Raw genomic sequence first — 27,604 nt, forward strand, 5'->3', positions numbered from 1 at the left:
AGAGATGAGCTGTCAAGTGGGGGTGGGGGACAATAAGGTCGGCGCCCTCTGGAACCACACGGCTGTTGCGTTAAGCGGTGAAGTCGACTTTGCTGGCGCCTCGGAAAGTGCGAGTGTTTCAGGAAAAGTGCGCGGTCCGACAGAGTCGGGCTCTGGCGAGCACTGGGCTTCGCCCACTTGTATCTACAGTGACATTTCAGCAGTATTGGCTGGAATTGGGCGAGAGCAGGTTTAATAAAGCTCCGCCCAATTATCGAGGGGATAAAAACCGCTGCAAACAAAGAGCGGCAGGAGCGTGCCGAGTCTCAGTCTCGGCCGCTTTTCTACGGCCCTTCTTTTAAACAGTTTTTTTTTTAAACAGCCTTTCTTTAAGCAGCCTTTTCTCTTAGTACTTGTATTTTGTTCCAGCCTTCAATAAACTAGTTTTGTTGTCAAGAAGTTTGCAGTGGCTGCCCCAACCGGCAACGTGTCGCCGGAAGAGCGGACGAAGACACGAAGCGCGCTTCGAGCCATTGGTATTCGTCACATCGGCGAACATCCGACCCGACCAAACCGGCCATTGCGACTTTTTAATTCCGCCCAAACATTATCTTAGGCATCTTCCTGCTGGGGCGACACTGGTCTTCAGATCTATTTTTCTTATTTTTGGTCCAGTCCTAATGAAACTGTGCCACCTTGCTCAGTTTTTTATACCGATTTCAAAAGAAAAAATAGCTTTCTCATAAATTAGTCGGTTCCAAAGAAATTAATTTTAATTAGTCTTGAATCAGTACCTCGGTGCAAAAAAAACTGCTCAATAAAAAATCATTTTTAATTCATGGCTACATATTATGATGAGTACAGAGTGCAATTATCAAAACCATTTTTCCATTTTACCCTCATTAATAATTTTACAGCACTTGGAATATCAATATTCAAGGTGTGAATGTAGTGTATCGATAAACATCGGGAAATTGTAAATTCTTGAAGTGCGAACAAACAAATCTGCTTCAATTATTGTACATACTGTGCCTTCAGCTTCTGTTAGCAAACAATATAACATCTCTATCTGTCCTAGATGCTGAGTGGAAAGAAAGGAAATGGGTATGCAAATTGGGCGGTATCTTCACTACAGATGCTTAACATCGGAACGCACTCATATATAAGGACACTGTACGCCCCTGTCTACTACCAGATACATGTCGACTCATTGGAGGCTGCCATGTATATGGGAGGCAGCGGGTTCAATGTCCCCGGCGCCGGTGGCGAAATGCCACCCAGGTTGGCTTGCACTAGACGGGCAGTCGCATATGCCCATCTTTTTTCGCACGGAGGATCCTTGGCAAAGTCACAAAGTGTGAAGGAACGGCTGGCGGCAGAGTGTAGCAACTCACTGAGTGGGCTGCTCTGACCATAAGCCGTGGGAGGAGCGAACCTGGCTGGCATCCAATGCCATCTTGTTTTTCTTGCTGCAGATACAGCCAGGCTAATGATGATGATGATTATCGATTATGATATCACTACCGATTATGATTATGTTAAATCTAAGCTGCAACTGCTGCTGGCATAGTGACTATATGTTCCCTCTAAGTGTGCGTAGCACTGATGAAGGGTGGACACTGGTCTTACACTTTCCTCACTTTTAGTCCAATCCTAATGAAACTGTGCCATCTTGCTCAGTTTTTTATACTGATTTCCACAGAAAAAATAGCTTTGTCATAAATTAGTCGGTTCGCAAGTAATTAATTTTAATTAATCTTGATCAGTACCTCAGTGCAAAAAAACTGCTCAATAAAAAATCATTTTTAATTCATGGCTACATAGTATGATGAGTAGAGTCTGCAATTATTAAAACCATTTTTCCATTTTACCCTCATTAGTAATTTTACAGCACTTGGAATATCAATATTCAAGGTTTGAATGTAATGCATCGATAAACTTTCGGAAAATGTAAATTTTTGAAGTGCGAACGAACAAATCTGCTTCGATTATCGTACAAACTGTGCCTTCAGCTTCTGTTAGCAAACAATACAACATCTCTATTTGTCCTAGATGCTGAGTGGATGGAAAGGAAATGGGTATGCAAATTGGGCGGTACCTTGACTACAGATGCTGAACATCGGAACGCACTCGTATATAAGGACACTGTACGCTCCTGTCTACTACCAGATACATGTCGACTCATTTGAGGCTGCCATGTATATGGGAGGCAGCGGGTTCAATGTCCCCGGTGCCGGTGGCGAAATGCCACCCAGGTTGGCTTGCCCTAGACGGGCAGTCGCATATGCCCGTCTTTTTTCCTACGGAGGATCCTTGGCAAAGTCACAAAGTGTGAAGGAACGGCTGGCGGCAGAGTGTAGCAACTCATTGAGGGGCTGCTCTGACCATAAGCCGTGGGTGGAGCGAACCTGGCTAGCATCCAATGCCATCTTTTTTCTTGCTGCCGATACAGCCGGGCTAATGGTGATGATGATTATCGATTATGATATCATTACCGATTTCGAATATGTTAAATCTAAGCTGCAACTTCTGCTGGTATAGTGACTAGATGTTCCCTCTAAGTGTGCACAGCATATATTCAGGGTGGACACTGGTCTTAGACTTTCCTTATTTTTAGTCCAATCCTAATGAAACTGCGCCACTTTGCTCAGTTTTTATACTGATTTCAACAGAAAAAATAGCTTTGTCATAAATTAGTCGGTTCGCAAGTAATTAATTTTAATTAATCTTGATCAGTACCTCAGTGCAAAAAAACTGCTCAATAAAAAATCATTTTTAATTCATGGCTACATAGTATGATGAGTAGAGTCTGCAATTATTAAAACCATTTTTCCATTTTACCCTCATTAGTAATTTTACAGCACTTGGAATATCAATATTCAAGGTTTGAATGTAATGCATCGATAAACATTGGGACATTGTAAATTTTTGAAGTGCCAACGAACTAATCTGCTTCGATTATTGCACACACTGTGCCTTCAGCTTCTGTTAGCAAACAATACAACATCTCAATTTGCCCAAGATGCTGAGTGGATAGAAAGGAAATGGGCATGCAAATTGGGCGGTACCTTGACTACAGATGCTGAACATCGGAACACACTCGTATATAAGGACACTGTACGCTCCTGTCTACTACCAGATACATGTCGACTCATTGGAGGCTGCCATGTATATGGGAGGCAGCGGGTTCAATGTCCCCGGTGCCGGTGGCGAAATGCCACCCAGGTTGGCTTGCCCTAGACGGGCAGTCGCATATGCCCGTCTTTTTTCGCACGGAGGATCCTTGGCAAAGTCGCAAAGTGGGAAGGAACGGCTGGCGGCAGAGTGTAGCAACTCATTGAGTGGGCTGCTCTGACCATAAGCCGTGGGTGGAGCGAACCTGGCTAGCATCCAATGCCATCTTTTTTTTTCTTGCTGCAGATACAGCCAGGCGAATGATGTAGATGATTATCGATTATGATATCATTACCGATTATGATTATGTTAAATCTAAGCTGCGACTGCTGCTGGCATAGTGACTATATGTTCCCTCTAAGTGTGCGTAGCACTGATTAAGGGTGGACACTGGTCTTACACTTTCCTTATTTTTAGTCCAATCCTAATGAAACTGTGCCACCTTGCTCAGTTATTTATACTGACTTCCACAGAAAAAATAGCTTTCTCATAAATTAGTCGGTTCGCAAGTAATTAATTTTAATTAATCTTGATCAGTACCTCAGTGCAAAAAAACTGCTCAATAAAAAATCATTTTTAATTCATGGCTACATAGTATGATGAGTAGAGTCTGCAATTATTAAAACCATTTTTCAATTTTACCCTCATTAGTAATTTTACAGCACTTGGAATATCAATATTCAAGGTTTGAATGTAATGCATCGATAAACATTGGGACATTGTAAATTTTTGAAGTGCCAACGAACTAATCTGCTTCGATTATTGCACACACTGTGCCTTCAGCTTCTGTTAGCAAACAATACAACATCTCTATCTGTCCTAGATGCAGAGTGGAAAGAAAGGAAATGGGTATGTAAATTGGGCGGTACCTTGACTACAGATGCTGAACATCGGAACGCACTCGTATATAAGGACACTGTACGCTCCTGTCTACTACCAGATACATGTCGACTCATTGGAGGCTGCCATGTATATGGGAGGCAGCGGGTTCAATGTCCCCGGTGCCGGTGGCGAAATGCCACCCAGGTTGGCTTGCCCTAGACGGGCAGTCGCATATGCCCGTCTTTTTTCCCACTGAGGATCCTTGGCAAAGTCGCAAAGTGTGAAGGAACGGCTGGCGGCAGAGTGTAGCAACTCATTGAGGGGCTGCTCTGACCATAAGCCGTGGGTGGAGCGAACCTGGCTAGCATCCAATGCCATCTTTTTTCTTGCTGCCGATGCATCCGGGCTAATGGTGATGATGATTATCGATTATGATATCATTACCGATTTCGATTATGTTAAATCTAAGCTGCAACTGCTGCTGGTATAGTGACTATAGGTTCCCTCTAAGTGTGCGTAGCACTGATTAAGGGTGGACACTGGTCTTACACTTTCCTTATTTTTAGTCCAATCCTAATGAAACTGTGCCATCTTGCTCAGTTTTTTATACTGATTTCAACAGAAAAAATAGCTTTGTCATAAATTAGTCGTTTCGCAAGTAATTAATTTTAATTAATCTCGATCAGTACCTCAGTGCAAAAAAACTGCTCAATAAAAAATCATTTTTAATTAATGGCTACATAGTATGATGAGTAGAGTCTGCAATTATTAAAACCATTTTTCCATTTTACCCTCATTAGTAATTTTACAGCACTTGGAATATCAATATTCAAGGTTTGAATGTAATGCATCGATAAACATTGTGAAATTCTAAATTCTTGAAGTGCGAACGAACAAATCTGCTTCGATTATCGTACAAACTGTGCCTTCAGCTTCTGTTCGCAAACAATACAACATCTCTATTTGCCCTAGATGCTGAGTGGATAGAAAGGAAATGGGTATGCAAATTGGGCGGTACCTTGACTACAGGTGCTGAACATCGGAACACACTCGTATATAAGGACACTGTACGCTCCTGTCTACTACCAGATACATGTCGACTCATTGGAGGCTGCCATGTATATGGGAGGCAGCGGGTTCAATGTCCCCGGCGCCGGTGGCGAAATGCCACCCAGGTTGGCTTGCCCTAGACGGGCAGTCGCATATGCCCGTCTTTTTTCGCACGGAGGATCCTTGGCAAAGTCACAAAGTGTGAAGGAACGGCTGGCGGCAGAGTGTAGCAACTCATTGAGTGGGCTGCTCTGACCATAAGCCGTGGGTGGAGCGAACCTGGCTAGCATCCAATGCCAACTTTTTTTTTCTTGCTGCAGATACAGCCAGGCGAATGATGTAGATGATTATCGATTATGATATCATTACCGATTATGATTATGTTAAATCTAAGCTGCGACTGCTGCTGGCATAGTGACTATAGGTTCCCTCTAAGTGTGCGTAGCACTGATTAAGGGTGGACACTGGTCTTACACTTTCCTTATTTTTAGTCCAATCCTAATGAAACTGTGCCACGTTGCTCAGTATTTTATACTGATTTCCACAGAAAAAATAGCTTTCTCATAAATTAGTCGGTTCGCAAGTAATTAATTTTAATTAATCTTGATCAGTACCTCAGTGCAAAAAAACTGCTCAATAAAAAATCATTTTTAATTCATGGCTACATAGTATGATGAGTAGAGTCTGCAATTATTAAAACCATTTTACCCTCATTAGTAATTTTACAGCACTTGGAATATCAATATTCAAGGTTTGAATGTAATGCATCGATAAACATTCGGAAATTGTAAATTTTTGAACTGCGAACGAACAAATCTGCATCGATTATTGCACACACTGTGGCTTCAGCTTCCGTTAGCAAACAACATGACATCTCTATCTGTCCTAGATGTTGAGATATCAGCATACTAAGACAGCCAGATGCCCAAAATTTTTCATGCCATTAAATTTTCTGCTTCTGCATAAATTCAGCCCATTCGATGACCTGAATTTAATATTATGGTCAAAATGCTGATTTCCCGAAGGAAAAAAATTTGTGCAGCTGGAAAATAATAGCTGTAGATTACAACAATGTCATTTTTTGAAGATCAATATTTTGGTCTCAAAGACCAGTGTCCCCCCTTAATAAATCCCAGGTGTCAGTTTTTTTGTTCACTGTGGTACCTATATGAACATACGATTTCACACTGGACTTCGGAGGCTTGATTCGTCAATTTTCTCACAAAAAAACACTCGTACGAATAATCGCGGCTATTTACATTATTTTGACTTAATATATATACTACACAAAACAAGAGCTTCTGTTGTACGAAAAAGACTAAGTGCCCCCCTTTCTTTCCTTCTGCCTGTCCTCTCCATCTCATTTTATTCCCGCTAGCCGCAGCTCAGGTGCTTCGGGCTTGGATGGCAGACGGCGTGGCTAGCAACATCTCTTGGCTTCATATTTTATTTTCTTATTACCAATGATTTAGCCACTAACAACAACAACGAATGGCATTTGTGAAAACTTCTACCCTATGCATGTGAACCTGCGACCGACCGCAGAGGCGCTTTAAAAAGCAAGCAGTTTTCATTTTCGCGATAGTTTATGATCCTTTTAGGACAACGCATAGGATGAAAAAGTAGGCTGACGTGAAACGGCATGTTTAATTGGATGAACTTATGGGGTTGAAATGGGGGAGATAAACACGTTCTCGCCGTTTAACCGCGGCCGACACAGTTCAAAGCCGCGCAGACCCCACCCCGTGGTCGCGAACGCTACCGAGCGCACGCCGACCACGGCGGGCCTTGCTCTGCGGGAACAAAGGAACGACACACTGGCTGACACAAACAAGGCATTTATTGCTATAACAACAATAACGCCAGCTAGTAACAAAATACACTGAGGAATCGAGGTTGTCCGACTCACCAGCACGGTTACGAGCGAACGCTCGCCCACGGTAGGGCAAGAGGGAAGCTCCGAGGCCAGACGGGACGAGCTGAGGGAAACATGTTTCCACACGAGGTCGCCCGCGGCGAAGAGCGAGCGGGGCGCGAAACGTCCGCGAGCTTCCCGGTCCCAAGGAGAAGAGAGCCCGTCGCTCCCCGCGAGCGCGCAGCAAAACGCCATTCGTGGCGCTGGTGTCGCTGCGACGCGAGCGCCCTCCCCTGTTCGTTAAAGTAACCAAACTGAGAAGAGTGCGTTTCGGGGGAGCTTATTACAGGGAACTAGTGCGTTGAGGGAAAGCGAACGCAGGGGACGAAGGCGTCCCCACAAACTGTGCCTACAATTACAAGGAATGCCATACGTCGTGCGAAGGTGAAAAAGAGTGACTCTTTTCTGCAATAACATCCGCTTCCCATTAGAGAGCCCCAGCTATATACATCAATCTTTTCGAGAATAAACAACACAGGACGCAAATGTCCCAGAACATTCCTGGATAATTATTAAAACACAAAGATAAGGGCCACTGTTTGTAATTCAACGCGGAACTTCCGGGCGAGAAAAAAGAGCTCTGTTCAAATATGGTCGCTTCAATGCAGAAAACTTCGGTGAGTTATTCTACTGGCTGAAAATTTCGCAAAGTCATCCGTTCACCTCCCCTCCCTAATGCACAAAAATCGGGAAAGGAGCCTCTCTCTTCGCGTACTGGTTACACATTCAGCCGAAGCCGCCGGCGGTCGAGTCTGCAGCAACCGATGGACGTTGGAGCCTTCGGCCAAAGGGAATCCACCCGAAGAGGCGAAATACGGGCTGGTTGGTATACATGTTTGAAGAACTGGATAAAACAGCGCAACGGAAGACGAGACAATAGCGGGACAAACACCAGCGCTGGTGTTTGTCCCTCTGTTGTCACGTCTTCCGTTGCGCTGTTTTATCCGAATCAACCTGTACCGCGGAGGTGGGCTGACCATCGCTGTTCTTGTATTTTTGTTTTCCGCACAAGAACTTCGCCAGAAAGCTCATTAAATGAAATAAACCCCCCGTAGAGTGTTGCAATTTCTTCTGGGCCTAGATCTTGGTGCGTAAATAGCATGGCCGAAAAAAAACCCCATAAGGTAGGTGGGAGGGGGAATGCAGCGCTCAGAAAATTTCGGGGGGTGTTCTGACAACCAACCCCCCCCCCCCCCCCCTTCCTACGCCTTCTATTATCCTGTTATGCGTTCCGGCCTGCGCCTGGGGCCAAATGCAAGCCGTTTGCATTTACACACGGCTTGCGACACCCTTTCGGTCAAACGAACAGTCCGATCTGTCACACTCGACCGAAACTGTGGAGCATGTCCTGCTTGGGTGTCCTGCGCATGCTGACGAGAGTGCGCACTACGAATATTGCACGGAGGGGCCCTCCCCAGCGCTTCTAACAATGAACAGTGTTTCAGGCCACTTGGCCTGCCCTAAGAAGCAGAGACATGCAATGAACTTTTTGTTTGCGTACTTAAATGACATTTGATATCTTGACAAGCTCTAATTTCACCTTGCATGTTAGCCTCAACCATTCTTCACGCTGTGAACTTTGTCGGACTATAAACTTCATCATTTCATATCCAACATCATTACTCGCCGATGCACTTTAGTACGCATTTAATAGCCGCATTTTATCTTCTCTTTTTGTATTATTTTACCTTTTCCCCGCAGCTCTCTTTCCGCCTTCATCTCCCTAATTCTCTTCCTCATGCAAAGTAGCATGCCAGAAATTTTTAAACGCAGGCTAAATTATCTGGTTTTTCACTAAAGGGCTTCTCTCTCTCTCTCTCACCATCGCCAGCATTACCAGCAGCAGCACCGCACCCCCCCCCCCGCCCCCCTCGAATAAAGGGGGGGGGGGGGGGTGGCGAAACAGATGACTTCGAGGAGCATCTTATAGGCCATCTACTGAAGTAAATGAGCGAACCAACTCACTCAGTTTTACTGTTTTTTTACTTTTTATGGCTAGGGTTCAAGGCTGTCGCCGTACGCTCCCTCCGCAGTTCTTTTTTTTTGTTCCTTCATGCGGGTTTGTAGGCATGTGCCAGAACAGAAGGCGCTGCGGAAAGCGTTGTGCAGACGACGCGACGCCAAGGCTACGCCCAACCTTCTCCCGTCAGTCAGAACGATGCACCAATGGAGTGCCTTTAGCGAAAGTAACCCCCATAACGTCAAGGGGGTTCAGAGTAGTGGGGCGGGGACGTTTTTGTTGAAGGAAAGAACGAGCGGGCTTTGATTTGAATTTTCGCAGCTTTTCGGGGCGCGCATGGCTCTAGTATTTTGCAGAGGTTATCTTCGATGCCTCATCTATGCAGTGGGCTTGTTTTACAAAAATGTCCGGACCCTGGTCAGTGGCCCTGTAAGGGCCGCCGCAATACGTAGCTCGGCGGTTAGGTCGTTCAGCCACTCAACTGGAGGACCCGCGGCGGCCGCGTTTCGATGGAGACGAAACGAGAAAAGTGCCCGAGTGCTGTGCGATATAAGTGCACTTTCAATATACCAGGCGGCCGCAATTATTCTGGAGCCCTTTAACTACGGCACCTCTTTCGCTCGCCTTTCACTACCTTAATTCACACCCCTTCCCTCATGGCGCGGTTGAGGTGTCCAACGAGAAGTCTGAGTGATTGCTTCTTTTCTTTCCTCAGAGGGTTCTTAGTGATGTTCGACGTCGTATCACCGCTATCTTCAGGGCCGAGGTGCGGCGCGATTTTGAATGGAACAGGGAGCTGACAGGAGAGCTGCAGAAACCAGAGGCGAAATGCTTACGTCGCCCGTGCTGCACTGTCAGTGCTCGTGAAAAATAAAAACGACGGATGATTTAGCGTGGTTAGGCCAAATGCGAATTAGGTGCGCTAGTGCTTTTGTTTTCACTTCGATTTTGGTTCAGGGCTCGGTTTAAAAGGAAGCTGGCTCTATACAAAGATCAGCGAAATCAGTCAGTGGGGGCTTTAGTGCTTTTCAAGCGAAAGCTTTACAAGCCGCGTCAAGCCAAGGTCATCGGCGCGGTACATTTGACCTTCAAGTGAAGTAGTAAAGGTGTGTCAGCCACGTGACTCACCGCCGCTGCGCCAGCTGTGTCCACGTGGAAGCTGAGTGATGTGTAGTTAAAATTTGAATTTTCGCGCCTTTCTCTCTATTCTCGTCAGCGCTGCACACTGAAATGTCGGCGCTCCTCAGCCGGCTGGCGACGTGCGCGGGATTTCTCCGGGGGAGGGGGGAGCAGCTCCCGGCCGCGGCTATGGTAGCTGCGTGACGTCAGAAAGAGTTGGTAAGGCGAACTAATGAAAGCCCGGACTGCTGGTCACCCCGAGGCGTAGAAGCGCGAATTTTTAAAATTACATTGTAAATGATCAGCTCACTTTTGAGATCTTCTACATGGCATAAGCCCTCGGTGGCCTATGCTCTACATAATGCATGTGTATTACAGCCACCCTCAAACACTCTTTTCAGTGACCCTTTAAGGTGTGTCGCCTGCATGCATGAGGAGACCTTCATGATTACCTCGTGTGGGAGAGCCCAGGCCTGGAGACTTGCCGTTAGCAGCACTGCACAACCTGCTTTAACAACCTAGGAATGGATTCGGGGAATTGTGGCGTTTTGTATGCAAGGTGGCCATTACCGGCTATTATTAATCCCCAGTTCCTAATCCACTGCAGCCTACTATGCAATATCTCTGAACAAAATGCTCATTCTGTTGCTCTCTTTTAAACTGTCTTGTTCTTGTTTAATTTGATGCGGACAGTACATATTTACATCATAGATAATTTCAAAATCTGGGTGCAGTGCTTCAACATACAGGTAATGAAATGCGACACAAACAACCAAATTCATATTTACTTCATCTATCGAGAACCCGTTGCAGCTATAATGATAGTGCGTCTCGAGACTGTGTGCTCACAGTGTGTTTGCTTCTCTATTCCTTCAACATGTACATAGTACATCTACAGCAATGCCTGAAACTTTCACTGGAGCATACTTCACACAGTGCATGGTGACACCCAGTGATGTCTGCTGAAAGCTGCAGTGCTTGGTTGAACAACTGCTGCCCCAGCTTGTCATTTTTCCCTGTTCCCTTATGTGGTCAGAAATTCAGCCCATCGAATGGCTAGTTTCCATAAATACGCTGAGCTGGCTTTGTGAGCCTGATGAACAGCCTATGACGCACGAGCACCAGCTAACAGCCATAGCAAGTTGTCAACGCACATAAGCCACTGTGTAGTCCTTCGACGAAAGCTTGCGCATGAGCATATTTTCAAAACATCTCCATAAACACACCGCCCCAAACAAAGCAAGCCATGTCATTGCACAGTCCACCATCGGCAGTGCGCCTATTCAAACAGACCATCATGACTGCCAAACAAAGAGACCATGCGTTGCGCGAAATTCTGCACATTTATTTATATCCTAAGGAAAAGTATTTATACAAGGTCGAGGCTGACGGCAGGCTGATGTCATTCGTTAAAAAAACATGCAACACCTGCATCACACGAAAGTACACGGCATACATGGCATAGAAACAAACAAAAATCCCATCACATAAAAAGACATGCATAATACACAACAGCCAGGCTTTCTTGTTTTCCAACCAAGCTGCTTAAATCAGGGTATGTACCCACATTTGATTCTCTCTCTTACAAAAAAGAGCGCCAGCAAGAGGCACTCCTCTATGTACACGCTGCTTTACAAGATCACAGATTCTCAGTATTTAAATAATACCACCAGCACCAATACAAACACGCACTCATCGTAATTTGAACAGTCGTCCAACAATCAACGAACACTGCCTTGCACAGTTTACACACTGCAAAGTCCAAGCTTCGTTAGTTGTCTCGCGGAAATTAAAAATATAGATAAAACTAAACTGAAACGAAAGCTTTGGATACTTTGGATTCTAAACCTTGTGCAGTGTGATCATGACTAAGCACCTTCCAACATTTCTTACTCTGACTGCATGGCAGTGCTTACCATAAGCTAGGTTGACTGGGGAAGCATTCATCATAGCTATCACTCCCCTGTGGCCATAAAAACTTGCTTTTCTGCCAGTCAATACAATAGTGCACCACTGCTATTTAATAAAGAATTAAGCACATCATCTTAAACTCACAAATTTCCACTACAGAAAGGAGATCACACAGACTGAACCATAAAGCATTTGTAGCCTGCTGGGACATTGTTTGTGGTCATTACGAGGGAGGCAGCATACTGGTATTAACAGGAGGCTGGTATTAAGCATTTTTAAGTTTAAAGCAGTATGATACGCTGACTAAAGGCACATTGCATGGACAAGAGAACAACAGCGCAATGGCTGCACAAAATGACAATGCCCAGTTTGAGGCAAATAAGTCTGTGCGTTGTCACAAGCTGTCTAGCAATCAGCTACATCAGCCTCCACTGGCAATGACAGCAAAACACGATTTCTTGGTACCGTCCTAAGCACACTACAGTGACCGATTGTTTTCTCTATGCATTAAATACGCACAAAATGTGCGTTCATACATTAGTGCATGTTAAGCATTTACTCAGCGTGCCTTCAATGGCATTTCAAACAACGGAGAAGTACAACTGTTCCTCTGAAAGCATGTGGAAATGAGTTTTTGGTACTGGACGCAAGAGAGCATTTGGAAGCCTTTCCCTGATGGCCTCAGAGTGCAGTACCAAGTTGTACGATAAACCGTTTTCCCAATTAGACGCATGTTTTAGCACGTTCGAAAATTATGAACTGCCGATATGGTACTCGACAATAAAAATAATTTTGAACCCATTTTAATGGATGACACAATGTTTACCAACGTTTGCCAGTATACTTTGAACACTGGATAAGCGGTGGCAATCCTAGGCCAATATAGCCAGCTCCCGGAAATGGCATAGCCAATTCTGGCAAAGAGTGGAACAACACTGGCTAACATGGCCCATGATAGCCAGGATTCGATGATGGCACAGCCAGCAATGGCAAACAGTGGGGCAATCCTGGCCCATGATTGCTTATACCCCTGTTACACGCTTATTATACCCCTGTTACACGGGCGTTTTCAACGACAGTTCAGTTGACCGTCAGTTGAACTGAACGGCAGTTAGCAGTGTTACACGGCAGCGCTAACTGCCGTTCAGATCTCAACGGCAGTTGAGTTCGACTGAGATCGGGGGCCCCAGTTGAACGGCCAACTGACAAGATGGCGTCCAACGGATAAAAAAATCTCCCGTAGTGGATTGTCTTGGCTCAGTGTACTGCGGCATGCGCAAAGCAGGAAACTAAGAAAGCACTCCAAATAAAACTGGAGACGCATTAAACACACATGTAAGAATAAAACAAAACAACATGGAGGTTTACTTAGTTATTAGCGTGTATTCTGTCCAAGGTTCTGTCTACCTTGGTTCTGTGTTGTGATCACGTGACCATGTGATCACGTGATTTAAGACTATCCCGCGAAAGTGCGAACAGCGCATTAGCAGCATGGAAGCGACCGGACAATGTACGGCAGCGGCGCAGTGCGGCGCCGTCGTGGCCAGGCGCTTCATGTGGACCGAAGCGATGACGAATCTTCTCATTGATCTATGGGAAGATTACCCCCCACAGCTTCGCGCTCAGAAGCATAACGCGTCAGTGTACTCGGAGATAACTGAGCGTTTCAACGAGCTGATTGCCAACATGAGCTGTCTCGTTACAGTCAAGCAGGTGCGGCAGAAGCTTGAGAATTTGAATCAACAGTACAGGTAAGTGACTGCATGTTAATAATTCATCAATACAAAACTTTGCTGCTTAAAGCGTTTTGTAGCGAAAGCAACACCAAGCTAGCAGAAGCGCATTTCACGGTGCCCAGCGCCGTACCACGTGCGGCACTTGCTCGCTGGGCAGGTGCGCCGACTTTTGTCTGCGCCGCTCCTTAATTTAATGGGAAGAAAATGCGCAGGAAACGTGCAGTATGTGTCTTTCTGCTCGGGGGTAGAAACTTGATTAACTTGATTTGGTTTTGCAGAAACTTGATTTTACTCGGTGAATATCAATTTTAAATAAAATAATGTTCCACAGTTGTTCGTGCATTGCTCGCAGTAAAAAAAAAACAACGAAATGTCCATTTTTATGGTGCACCGAAAGAACCACATAGTTCCGTACATTACCACTCAATACCTTGAATGAGAAGAAATGTTGCTACCAAATTTATGAGGCAACTGCTGTTTATTCTCTTTATTTACAGAAAGCGCGTGAGATGCGCAACCGGTTCTGGGGCCATCCAGTGGCCTTATTTCTACCGGCTGCATAGGTTTCTGGGGTCGCTTCCATGCAACGACGGAAGCCTCTTGGAAGAAAGTTTACAGGTGTGTCAGTTATGTGTTCCGTGAGGTGAAGATTGGGATGTGATTTTTAAATCAAACAAACCGTTTTATTCTTGCAAAGGCGCAGTAGGTTTGCTTAGTTGGATTAAAACTTGAAGAGTACTCCAATATCATAATAAAGATACCGAAGCTGCAAGCAGAAGCTTGAGCCATATAGCACAGAATGTTACCTTGGCAGCAATGAATTCACATGCATGATGAAAAACAGATCGGTATTATTGCATGCTTGTCTTGCGGCTATGGTTGTCTTGCTGTATGGCACCATACCCTGTATGGCATTACAGTCAACAGAAAAAACTGTCTGCAAAATATTCGTTAATTGAACAACTACAGATAGCAATAGTGCAAAAGAGTCAGCAATGAATGTTGTACTGGTAAAGCTACAAGTTTCTGCAAGTGCCATTTCTTTTATTCATGGAATAAGGCCATGAAAGAAGTTGCAGTAAAAAGCAATGTGACACAACTGCACAAGGAAATGTACTGGGTTGCTTATGCCAATGTTACTCTTTTAGGTGGAACTGGTAACAGAAATGTCAGCCGGTGCAGAAGTGCTGGCGTCCGCAGAAGAAGAGGTGGCGGAGACAACTGCTCTGGGCACCGACGAGGTGTGTGAAAGTGGGAGCCCATCCCTGGCAGGGAGCAGCACTTCAGATGGGCCTGCAGCAGCAATGAATGGAAGACAGAGTAACCACAGAGAAAAGCGCAAGAGAGGCTCTGCATTCGACAGGCTCATGAATGCCTATGAAACTGAGGCCAAAAGAGCAGCTCTGCTATCTCAACAAGAACTAAAAATAGCCAGAAAAGCTAACCGTTTGCAGCAAGAGGCGAACAACATACAGAGAGAGTTGCTGAAAGTTGTATCTAGGTATTTTCAAAGCCCAGATCAATAAAGTGTCAAGGCATGAGCACGTCTTTTTTTTTTGTTGCTGACAGTCTATTACTGCACAGCAATATAAAACAGTTTTTCCTGTAAGATGATGCACAACCACTTGTCGTTATATAAATTTTATAAGGTGTGAAAAGATTCCAAAGCAGAGAGTGGTGATACTTACGCATTCATGGCCAGGAGATGCCTTGCCAGAGCACCTCGAACTCTCTCAGCGGGTACACTTGTGGTGCTGCTGACGTTCACTGGCTGTGGGAGCTCACTTCCAAGTTCCTCACTCCAGTGGCTGTCACATTCATCGCGCATTTGCTCGCAAATGTTATGAAGTACGCAACACGTTTTAACAATACAATTGGCATTGCGAATGTCGCATTCTAATCCCTTTAAAATTCGGAACCTTGCCTTCAATCTTCCGAAAGCATTTTCTACCACACGCCTTGCTTTCGACAGAGTGTAATTGAAGATGCTGACAGCTTCATCCCCAGTGTGCCGGTGAAGGTACGGCTTCATAAAGTGAGGCAGTAGGGGAAAAGCTTGGTCGCATAATATCACAGCTCCAACCTCTTCTCCTCCAATCGCCTTTGCTGGCACAGAAAAGTAGCCTGCATCAGCTAACTTTGGTATCAGAGTGCAATTATAAATACTTGAATCATGGTTTTTCCCAGGAGATCCCACAATCATGTGCATGAACTTATAACTATGATCTACAAGTGCCAGTAAAATGATGCTATACCACCCCTTGTAATTATAGTAATCTTGGGCGTTCTCTTTAGGCGGTGAAACTTTGATGTGGCACCCGTCAAGGGCACCAAACCCTTGTGGGAAACCAGTCACCGCTGTAAACTGACGGATGTGGTCTTGCATTTCTTGCCTTGTGGGCATCTTGATTACAACAGACTCAAGTTCTTCCACAACGATGTGACAGAATTCTCGGAATATGATATTGACAGAAGGGCGGCTGACTCCAAAAAGATTGGCCACAGTCCTTTCTTCTGCCGAAGTAGCGAGCCTGTACAGAGAGATCGCGACGCGTTTTTCCAACGAGATGGCCGTTCTCATGTTCGTGTCGACTCTCTCCAGCCGCCTGCAGCAACTCACAACATAGGCGAACGTCTGCCTTGAGAGACGAAAGTTTGCCTTAAAATCTTGCTCCGACAGCGTTGGCACGGTGGTGTCGTACCATGACGGCGGCCGATGCAGTGACCACACTCGTGGCTCCTTCGTCCGCAAGTGGATAGCGCATGCCATGAGGAAGCGGCACCGCTTCTCCGCTGCTTGCCTCTTCTTTTTGATAGTGGCTTTTCTTTGCAGAAGAGCGCGCAGCTCGCATCTTTTGGCCGAAACCAAAGCCTGCTGCTGAACCAGAAGAAGCAGCAGCTCATCGCGGCGATCACGATCGCGCTGGTTCGCCAACCGACTCAAAGACATCGCGTGTGCGTCGAGCAGTCGAAGTGAGAAGAAAAAGAACGATGACGAGCAGCGAACCGACCGACATCGGATAGTCTTGGCTACGAACCGACATCGTAACGCAAATTTTTACCCAAAAGCAAAAGAAAATACACAAAATTTGTCGCTATAGGAAAGAATATGTACACGTCAATTATTTACTCCACAAAAAAATATGTATAGGTTGTTTTGTTTTTATTTTCACTTCGCTCTATGGTCGGATACAACTTAAGTCTGCAGTGAAGCTCCGCCCCCATTCAGCCTCCGCGCACAGAATTCTTCCACGACAAAAAAGTATTCCGCTACCTAAACGTTTCTTGTTACGTAAACAAGACTCTTACCACAACAAAAGAGCTGTGAGCTCTAGAGTTCTGATAGGTGCATTGTTTGATATAGTCAAACATTAAAAAGCTGATTTCGTTTACAGTTGCGTCTGGCCAGCGGAGTAATACAGGACGCCGCGGACCGATGCACAGTGTTAGCAACTGCTGTTTTTTTAAGTTGTATCCTACTATAGATGCGATGTCACGTGGTTAGTATGCTAACTGAACTGAACGCGACGTGCTCGTGTAACAGCAAGCGAATCCAGTTGAGTTCAACGACAGTTGAAGTACTCAACTGAGGGGTAACTGAACTGCCGTTGAAAACGCCCGTGTAACAGTCTGAATGATTGTTTCTTTTCTTTCCTCAGAGGGTTCTTAGTGATGTTCGACGTCGTATCACCGCTATCTTCAGGGCCGAGGTGCGGCGCGATTTTGAATGGAACAGGGAGCTGACAGGAGAGCTGCAGAAACCAGAGGCGAAATGCTTACGTCGCCCGTGCTGCACTGTCAGTGCTCGTGAAAAATAAAAACGACGGATGATTTAGCGTGGTTAGGCCAAATGCGAATTAGGTGCGCTAGTGCTTTTGTTTTCACTTCGATTTTGGTTCAGGGCTCGGTTTAAAAGGAAGCTGGCTCTATACAAAGATCAGCGAAATCGGTCAGTGGGGGCTTTAGTGCTTTTCAAGCGAAAGCTTTACAAGCCGCGTCAAGCCAAGGTCATCGGCGCGGTACATTTGACCTTCAAGTGAAGTAGTAAAGGTGTGTCAGCCACGTGACTCACCGCCGCTGCGCCAGCTGTGTCCACGTGGAAGCTGAGTGATCTGTAGTTAAAATTTGAATTTTCGCGCCTTTCTCTCTATTATCGTCAGCGCTGCACACTGAAATGTCGGCGCTCCTCAGCCGGCTGCCGCCGTGCGCGGGATTTCTCCGGGGGAGGGGGGAGCAGCTCCCGGCCGCGGCTATGGTAGCTGCGTGACGTCAGAAAGAGTTGGTAAGGCGAACTAATGAAAGCCCGGACTGCTGGTCGCCCTGAGGCGTAGAAGCGCGAATTTTTAAAATTACATTGTAAATGATCAGCTCACTTTTGAGATCTTGTACATCGCATAAGCCCTCGGTGGCCTATGCTCTACTTAATGCATGTGTATTACAGCCACCCTCAAACACTCTTTTCAGTGACCCCTTAAGGTGTGTCGCCTGCATGCATGAGGAGACCTTTATGATCACCTCGTGTGGGAGAGCCCAGGCCTGGAGACTTGCCGTTAGCAGCACTGCACAACCTGCTTTACCAACCTAGGAATGGATTCGGGGAATTGTGGCGTTTTGTATGCAAGGTGGCCATTACCGGCTACTATTAATCCCCAGTTCCTAATCCACTGCAGCCTACTATGCAATATCTCTGAACAAAATGCTCATTCTGTTGCTCTCTTTTAAACTGTCTTGTTCTTGTTTAATTTGATGCGGACAGTACATATTTACATCATAGATAATTTCAAAATCTGGGTGCAGTGCTTCAACATACAGGTAATGAAATGCGACACAAACAACCAAATTCATATTTACTTCATCTATCGAGAACCCGTTGCAGCTATAATGATAGTGCGTCTCGAGACTGTGTGCTCACAGTGTGTTTGCTTCTCTATTCCTTCAACATGTACATAGTACATCTACAGCAATGCCTGAAACTTTCACTGGAACATACTACACACAGTGCATGGTGACACCCAGTGATGTCTGTTGAAAGCTGCGGTGCTTGGTTGAACAACTGCTGCCCCAGCTTGTCATTTTTCGCTGTTCCCTTATGTGGTCACAAATTCAACCCATCGAATGGCTAGTTTCCATAAATACGCTGAGCTGGCTTTGTGAGCCTGATGAACAGCCTATGACGCACGAGCACCAGCTAACAGCCATAGCAAGCTGTCAACGCACATAAGCCACTGTGTAGTCCTTCGATGAAAGCTTGCGCATGAGCATATTTTCAAAACATCTCCATAAACACACCGCACCAAACAAAGCAAGCCATGTCATTGCACAGGCCACCATCGGCAGTGCGCCTATTCAAACAGACCATCATGACTGCCAAACAATGAGACCATGTGTTGAGCGAAATTCTGCACATTTATTTATATCCTAAGGAAAAGTGTTTATACAAGGTCGAGGCTGACGGCAGGCTGATGTCATTTATTAAAAAAACATGCAACACCTGCATCACACGAAAGTACACAGCATACATGGCATAGAAACAAACAAAAATCCCATCACATAAAAGGACATGCATAATACACAACAGCCAGGCTTTCTTGTTTTCCAACCAAGCTGCTTAAATCAGGGTATGTACACACATTTGATTCTCTCTCTTACAAAAAAGAGCGCCAGCAAGAGGCACTCCTCTATGTACACGCTGCTTTACAAGATCACAGATTCTCAGTATTTAAATAATACCACCAGCACCAATACAAACACGCACACATCGTAATTTGAACCGTCGTCCAACAATCAATGAACACTGCCTTGCACAGTTTACACACTGCAAAGTCCAAGCTTCGTGAGTTGTCTCGCGGAAATAAAAAAGCCTAGATAAAACTAAACTGAAACAAAAGCTTTGGATACCCATTCTAAACCTTGTGCAGTGTGATCATGACTAAGCACCCTCCAACATTTCTTACTCTGACTTCATGGCAGTGCTTACCATAAGCTAGGTTGACTCGGGAAGCATTCATCATAGCTATCACTTCACTGTGGCCATAAAAACTTGCTTTTCTGCCAGCCAATACAATATACACCACTGCTATTTAATAAGGAATTAAGCACATCATCTTAAACTCACAAATTTCCACTATAGAGAGGAGATCACACAGACTGAACCATAAAGCATTTGTAGCCTGCTGGGACATTGTGGTCATTATGAGGGAGGCAGCACACTGGTATTAACAAGAGGCTGGTACTAAGTTTGAAGCAGTATGATACGCTGACTAAAGGCACATTGCATGGACAAGAGAACAATAGCACAATGGCTGCACAAAATGACAACGCCCAGTTTGAGGCAAATAAGTCTGTGCGTCGTCACAAGCTGTCTAGCAATCAGCTACATCAGCCTCCACTGGCAATGACAGCAAAACACGATTTCTTGGTACCGTCCTAAGCACACTACAGTGACCGATTGTTTTCTCTATGCATTAAATACACACAAAATGTGCGTTCATACATTAGTGCATGTAAAGCATTTACTCAGCGTGCCTTCAATGGCATTTCCAACAACAGAGAAGTACAACTGTTCCTCTGAAAGCATGTGGAAATGAGTTTTTGGTAGTGGATGCAAGAGGGCATTTGGAAGCCTTTCACCTGAAGGCCTAAAGTGCTGTACCAAGTTGTACGATAAACCGTTTTCCCAATTAGACTGTGCACATGCGAACTCCAAGTGATAATACCGCTACTCTTTTGTAGGGTAAACAAATCAGCAGCCACAGTTGAGACAAATATTGTCATACAAGTTGACCAACGTCCAGTGATGCCGCACAGTCTTTAAAGGTGCCCTGAAACACCTTGAGAAGAGAGTACATCAACTCGTTCAGTCACTGCGTTGTGTTGTCATGAATGCCTGAGCCAAATAATACACTTCTGCACGCAGCAGAGAGCCTACAATCACACGCGACAGTTGGCGAGAACTTTCCGACAAATTTTTCACGCTCATGCCCTCCTCAGTCACACCGCTCCTGCGTATACCAGTTGAGAGATGGCTATTGGTTAGATTCCTCCACACGTGAGGCAGCTACCGTGACCATGGTCAATAACGGCGTAGCTCCGGCAGATCAGGAAGCTCCACCCCCGGTGGGGAAGTGACGAGAGGAGAAGGAAAGGTGCAAATCCACTGAAATTCAAATTTTAACTACAGATAACTCAGCTCCTACAAAGCGCATGAAATAAAATTCCTGTTGGAGGATATTCGTGAAGCCGCGTCCTTTAACATCAAAGGCATAACGCAACTTTATCAGAGCCCCTATAAAGTACGGCTGCAACTTACAGTATACAGAGGCGAGGGGCCTGGGCTTTTCTCTCTGTAATGTTTTCCAATTTCATTTCTGTATGCTCCACAAGACTGGCTTCGACATTAGGCATCGATAAATGCTGCTCGGCAACACGATGCTCCCGGCCAAATAGGGAACTGTCACACAGGTCACGAGTGGTAAAAATTTAGTAGTGGCACATCTATGTACAGCCTACAGCACATATGCACACTACGGCATGCCTACTTTTTCCCACACCTGTCTACAAACACCCCAAACAGGTTTGTGCTTACAGGCGGAACCCTCAACTTCCTCATCCAGCTGCAAGCGCTAGAGCCTCCGGACAACTGCTGCATATAGGACACCATATCTGACCAAAGTGCAAAGAGAAATACGGAATCTGATCCAGCCAGCAACCAAACGTTCAAAGTTCATGCTGGGCTGAAGGCTAGCAGAGTTTGCCAGGTATCCACTCCTTGCATTCGCTTTCTAGCAGTGTACACCAGATGGCAGCACAGGTAGCTCAACGACAGCTCAACTGCAGACAGATGTGAACTACTGCCGGACATTCGACATGCCAGTTTCCAAGCAAACTTTTTTGTGCACGGTCACTTCCATCATATGAATTTTTAGACACTAGCTACAGACTGAACTGCTATCAGCTTTGAACTAAAATTCGATTGGATTCTAAAAGAATGAGACTGCTTTGAGGAAAAAATAAAAGCAGAAATAGCTCCCAGCATGGGCAACGGTGCCGACTAGCATAACCATGTTTCAATTAATTGTTAATTTCAGTTGCGCTGAGTACACAACCCAATTAAATGGCTATGGGAAAAAGTTGGAAGCCTACGAAACCAGAAGACACTAAAACACAAGCAACATTGAGGCAGCAAATCTATTCGCTTAAGTACATTTCCCAGTCTTGACATCAATACCATCGGCATCGTACAGCATGTGGGGTTTAATGTCTCGAAGCCTCATGTGGGCTACGAAAGGCATAGGAGAAGGCTTCCGATTAACAGTGAACACCTGTGATTGTAAACATTCACTGACATCTTGTGTTCTTACACTTGACCTGCTCTGAAATGCAGCTGCGACAGCTTGAATTCTATCTTACAACTTTGTTATCAGCAGCTGAATGTCTTGGCCACTACGCTACAGTGGCGGGTAACACCAAGCTTTGGAAATGCATCTATAATGATGAACACCATGTCCAAAAAAGCCACAAAAAAGCACTACAGTTGCATTACGCACTAAGCAATAATCATTTGACACCAAAAGTTTGCTAGAAATGTATGAATCTCAGTGTGCACTGCGATATACAAAAAGCTTTTGTGCTGCCGAAAGCCATTGGAATAAGATTACACGCTGTAAACCCTAGTCAGTGACAGTACAGCCTGACCATGTCAAATAACAAGGCATGTGGTCCCACGTTCATGCTACGATAAGTAGCCTGGCACTCCTGCCTACAACAGGCCTTGCAAACAGCCACGACAGCTCCAAGCACATGACATTCTGCAGCAAACAGATGCACCAAGGAGGAGCGTGAAGCACAGGAGGCGGAGGTAAAAAAAGTCCAGTAACCAGCTGTCAGCTCCACAGATGGGCGCGTAGTAAAGAGCGCAAAGGAAGCACAAATTCAAGCTACCACGGGTTACTGCACAGAAAAATGCTCAAAACTAAACTGAAAAGGCTGGCGTGTGAAATTAAACAACATGACAGTGAAGAACCGATAATGGTGGGAGATGAGTACAAAAGCAGTTGTGACATTAGTCACTCTCATAGTGCTGCAAATCGAAACACCACAGAACACAAATACTGTGGTGGGACGACCGGAAAGAATTAATACCACCCCATCTCGTGCCACCAAGTATGGCGGGCATAACATGTTACCGCTGTTACTGATCACTGGCATGGAATGCCGTGGAAAATATTAGGTGTCTCACGTAATGATAACCGAGGTTTAAAATATATGCTGGCACACAAGTGCAACTTCCAGCAACACTGTCTGCGATTATACAGGGCAAGTCTCAGTACTTTCCCACACAAGCCACCTGAGCAATTTGTTCAACTGAAATAACTTTTCCAGTGTCTTAGAAAACACCTCTCTTGACACACGGGTAACGCAAAGGCCTCCGAGAATCGGGTAATTTTGTTCAAAGCCACAGGGAACGAAGCTGCATGGCATTAGTGTAGCCCTTTGTTGTAAAGGGCCTTAAGAGGTGAAGGTCTGAAACCTTTTATGTGGACAGCAGCAGCCTTCACATAGCCGAGATTGCAGCATTGAGAGTAAGATATGAATAGCACATATCGAATTGAAAACTAATGAATTAGGCATTTTCTGGGGCACTCTGCAATTTTCCACTGAAATTCTCGCTCCGACTACAATGACTGAAAAGTCAGTTATTTAATTTTCATTCACTACACAACTGGACAGTATACAAAAGGAATTGGAGGTGACACATTTAGCTCTGGCGCAAGGGTATGACACGACAGATTTTATAGGTTAAATGCCCGTATATGCAGGATTGGTTATTCTCTACTTTAACATTCACAGATTTCTGGGAGTCCTCATACCACTCCTGGTGCAGTGGTGCAGCATTTAAGCGGTGCGCCACTGGCCTGCAATGACAGGTGCTGCTGTGCGTAGGGTTTCCGCGACCCAGGTTGCTCTTCCCGAGCAATGGTGCGCAATTTGCTCACAATCTGGATGGTAGGTTGCCCTGAAGCCACAAGGTTACGTGACCTAGGTGCCCCAACTGCCTCCCAGGTTGCTTCTTCGAGAATTCTGGCTCACGGTCAGTGACGCCGACGCATTTTCTGCGACACGAGCTCCTTAACACTATCGCGTCAGCACTCCGATTTGTTCCATAGAAAGACCAGCAATATGGTTCGGGCTGCATGTCCTTATTGCGCGATGGTACGATTTTAAACGTTGGCTAAAGTAACGTAGGACACCCGGAAAGCTTACAGTACACTGGAACTCAACAAAGCAACCTCACTGCGAGGCAGCTTGGCGAAGTCAAGCTGCCTGCATCGCAGAAGCAAACAAGCAGGATACCATTGGCATTTAGGATGCGACTAACAGTGCAAGACTTACGACCCTCAAGAGAGAAAAAAAAGATGCGGCACAGTTTATAACAATAATAGCGCGTCTTTATTTGAACCACAGAGCCAGCTATACGACAGATGATAGGAAGCAAACGAATCGATGCCTCCTCGGTAATCTTTATATGACGTGTACGCAACTACTGCCATGCGGATGAAACCAATTCCTGTTTTGACAGCAAAACTTCACCTCAAGAATGGCAGTAGCAAGGAAACAAACAAGCTTAAGAAAAATAAAACTCTACGATGGCACGCATTTCTTTCCTTCAGTTTACAAACAATTTTCGAGCCAGAACTATATGGTGCGTCAAGAAGTGCTCATAATTTCGAGCCATGCGTCAGTAAAAGGTAAATAATACAGGCCCAAAGCAAGACGTGGCAATTCGTACGGTTGCCCCAGCAGAAATCCGCAGCAGAGTGCTCAAGAATTGATGGCCGCTCCTATTCGACGGCGTTGCTTCCTCCATGGCCGCAGTGCTTTTGCCACTTCCGCTTTGCAAAGAAAGGGTTGTCGCACATTCCCGCAAGAAGCAGGGCCAAACGTGCGGCGGAAGCTTGCGTCAAGCTTTCAGAGCACGAGTGCTCCAGAGTTGATGAAAACCGAGCAGTGCCCAAGGCATGGTACAGCTGGTTCCATCAGCTAGTAGGAGCCGTCCTGTGACGTGGCGCGCGTGGCGACGCGGAGTGCCTTCTGTGCTCCCGACTTACAGACCGCCTCTGAGGTGTGGCCACGCGACGAACAGGCTTGACAACGCAGTTTGCCGTGATGTGGCTGAAGATGACGTTGGACACCCAGATGGACGGAGAAAACAACTTGAGAGGGAACCTGGAAGTGTAACAGAAGTAGGTTTTAGTATTAGTGGGGTTCAACGTCCCAAAGCGACTCAGGCTATGAGGGACGCCGTGGTGAAGGGCTCCGGAAATTTCGACCGCCTGGGGTTCTTTAACATGCGCTGAACATCGCACAGTACATGGGTCTTTAGCATTTCGCCTGCAATGAAATGCGACTGCTGCAGCCGGGATCGAACCCATGCCTTCCAAGACAGCATTCGAGCACCATAACCACTAAGCCACTGCAGTGGGTTGCGTAAGAGAAGCAGTGTGTGGTCATTAGTACTAAAGGAAGGCACGGCGGACTACACCACCCAATTTTTTGTTCGTATCAGTATAACTTCTACGGCATCTCCTAGCTGTGTTGATGTTTGCCCAACTGCAAATGATGCATTTACTGCCAAGAAAATTGGTGTCAAAATTTTTCTCACACTCAATTCAAACTCGCGACAAAATGGCTACAAGAAAAAGGACTGATCACTGTTCACAAGTGAATGGCGCCATAATGCAGCCTGGGGTATCCGTGCCCCAAAACCTGTTGAGACACATCACAGATGGAGACACCTGTACTTCTCAGCTTAATTTGCAGAATTTCACGCATGGTCCATGGAACTGTTCTAACTGTCCACTTCAACTTTACTCTGTTAAAAATGATGCCTGAAAGATGCAAATGTTTGCGTGACAACAGTATTCATTGGCAAGCACAACAGGAAAAAATAACAGGAAAGCGCCTGTTCTGTCCACTGCCCAGGTTGTGCCTGTCTTGCAATGCTATGTCTGGATGTCCCCATAACATTCAATGATTCAATGCAGGGCAATAGGGCGCTCGGATGGCCGATATCGCGGGCTGGCAAACCAGCACAGATTCCGCTGGGGGTTCTAAGATACGCGGAAGACAGCCAAAACAACAAGAAAACAAAGTTCGCATGTCAAGTCCTAGTCAGGGCAGCGACTACCGTGTCGAAACGTCGAAGGTCTAATGCCAAGGCTAGGAACAAGGAAGTTACTGCACTGGCTGACACAGATAACTTACAGCGATCAGCAAACATGGCAAAAGTGATAAGTCCGTTTAAGGGTCACAAACACTGAACTGTTTACCCACAACAATTACACGAACCTTTAGTCGGCGACGCGGAAAATTTATGAACATAGCTCGCACGGTGGGTGCTTGTGCTAGTGGTGTCTGCTGTGTCATGACAACATTCGGGTGCAACGAAAACGCTAGGCTGACACAATGTGCCCGATGGCACATGACAATGACACAATGGCACAATGTGCCCGAGGCCCTTACCGAACTGTACCGGTCATGGGCGTCGCTCGGTAGGCGCTCAGCATAAACAGGGGGAAGAAGATGGAGAAGATGCTGCCGCTGATGAAGTACGAGGACGGCAGCGACGTCAGCACGGCGAGCGGCATCCCGAAGCCCACAAAGTAAGGCCAGTTGTCCTCAATGAACGACAGTCTTCGGTGGAGTTCCCAACCGCGGTTGAACCAGCAGTACTCGAACGAGTAGAGTGAGTACAGCAGGCTGAGGTGCACTATGTACACGATCTCGGCGATCTTGCCTAAGGGGAGCATGCCGACGATGGAAGCCTGAAGCAAGAACAGCGACTGCACTATGAGGCTGTACAAGACGTCGGTGAGGACGCGACTCAGGCCCGGCGAGGGTGCTTGCCGAGCGCCCGTCATGTAGCGGAAGGCGATGTCGGCGATGTCCTGGAACCAGAGGCAATTCACTACCCTGCTAATCGCCCACAGCGGTAGCACCCACAGCGTCTGAAACGTGTAGTCGAGCAGCGGCTGCAGCCACATCCAGATGCCGTGCGCTGCCGGGCTGTGGTGATCGCCCAACAACAGGCCGACGAGAGAATGGACGCACGCCAGCACTACGCAATTAAAGGCGATGATACTCGCACCGAACACGCCGCCGTTCAAGAGGATGCACTGGAAGAGGCGGTACGACACACGAGTTTCTTCGCGGCCGCTATTCTTCGTTGAAGGTGGCTGGGCCGACGGTGCACCGAAGGCCGCTGCTTGAGCGGCTGCCCTGCGTAGCGCCAGCACAGTGGTCGGTGCCGATGACGCAGCAGCAGCCCTGGCCGCTGCTCTTTTCCTCTGTTCGGCGTCTAAGCTCTTCACAATGCTTGTGCCCACGACGGCATCGTAGAAGCCGCGCATAGCACCCACGGAACTGCACTTGAAGTCCTCCATCTCCCTCTCACAACAAGCCCCTGCCTGCAAGGAAGCGAGTTCCGAGAAAAAAAAAAAACAAATACAAGGAAAGTTCCGCACCCTTTCCAACACTTCCAGCTACGCTACGGAGCTTCCGCGAACGTTAATATTATTACCGTCCTGGCGCGCACATTCGCACACAACAAACACCCGCCACACGCACATTTGGGAGACTTTGAAATAAAATCCACGCTGGAAGAAACAGCAGCGCCGCACACACCACACAACCACGACTTACTGCACACAACTAACACAACAATCACAAACACGCTTACACATACACACGCGCAGCTCTCAGTTGCCAGGGTCTGCGGCTGACTCTGTATGCTCATTATATATTTAGTATTTACGTGCAGCGCCTCCTGGTACGTGTTGAGCAGCAAAATATAATCACTTTCCTGCCACTCCCTCGTTTTTCGCCTTTTCCTTCAAACACCCACACATTTATCATTTTTATCTTTATTTACTAGTCGCT

At 46.2% G+C, this 27,604-nt stretch overlaps 2 protein-coding genes across 2 annotated transcripts; one reads left to right on the plus strand and one right to left on the minus strand.

Annotated features, from left to right (window-relative positions):
* Positions 1-13,499: 13,499 nt before the first annotated feature.
* Positions 13,500-21,318, plus strand: LOC149347531 (myb/SANT-like DNA-binding domain-containing protein 1). Its single transcript, XM_089541595.1, has 4 exons — positions 13,500-13,681; positions 14,164-14,284; positions 14,815-14,917; positions 21,254-21,318. The coding sequence occupies exons 1-4, from the start codon at positions 13,500-13,502 to the stop codon at positions 21,316-21,318; spliced, it is 471 nt and encodes a 156-aa protein (XP_089397721.1).
* LOC149347532 (etoposide-induced protein 2.4-like) lies at positions 19,054-27,451 on the minus strand. Its single transcript, XM_089587180.1, has 2 exons — positions 26,189-27,451; positions 19,054-24,892 (listed from the first exon to the last, which is right to left on the minus strand). Exons 1-2 carry the CDS (start codon positions 27,106-27,108, stop codon positions 24,703-24,705), a joined length of 1,110 nt encoding a protein of 369 aa, XP_089443306.1. The 5' UTR covers positions 27,109-27,451; the 3' UTR covers positions 19,054-24,702.
* Between the last annotated feature and the right edge of the window lie 153 nt (positions 27,452-27,604).

Source organism: Amblyomma mixtum, chromosome 4, assembly GCF_055824585.1.
Source record: "Amblyomma mixtum isolate Tamu chromosome 4, ASM5582458v1, whole genome shotgun sequence".
NCBI classification, from domain to species: domain Eukaryota; kingdom Metazoa; phylum Arthropoda; class Arachnida; order Ixodida; family Ixodidae; genus Amblyomma; species Amblyomma mixtum.

What these genes read in the sequence shown, in the direction of transcription:
- LOC149347531 (XM_089541595.1), top strand. Translation starts at nt 13,500, where the DNA reads ATGACGAATCTTCTCATTGATCTATGGGAAGATTACCCCCCACAGCTT. An exon ending in AATTTGAATCAACAGTACAG is followed by an intron (nt 13,682 to 14,163) that starts GTAAGTGACTGC and finishes CTTTATTTACAG; the next exon opens with AAAGCGCGTGAGATGCGCAA. An exon ending in CACCGACGAGGTGTGTGAAA is followed by an intron (nt 14,918 to 21,253) that starts GTGGGAGCCCAT and finishes TTGTGCTTACAG; the next exon opens with GCGGAACCCTCAACTTCCTC.
- LOC149347532 (XM_089587180.1), bottom strand. Translation starts at nt 27,108, where the DNA reads ATGGAGGACTTCAAGTGCAGTTCCGTGGGTGCTATGCGCGGCTTCTAC. An exon ending in CCCATGACCGGTACAGTTCG is followed by an intron (nt 24,893 to 26,188) that starts GTAAGGGCCTCG and finishes TTACACTTCCAG; the next exon opens with GTTCCCTCTCAAGTTGTTTT.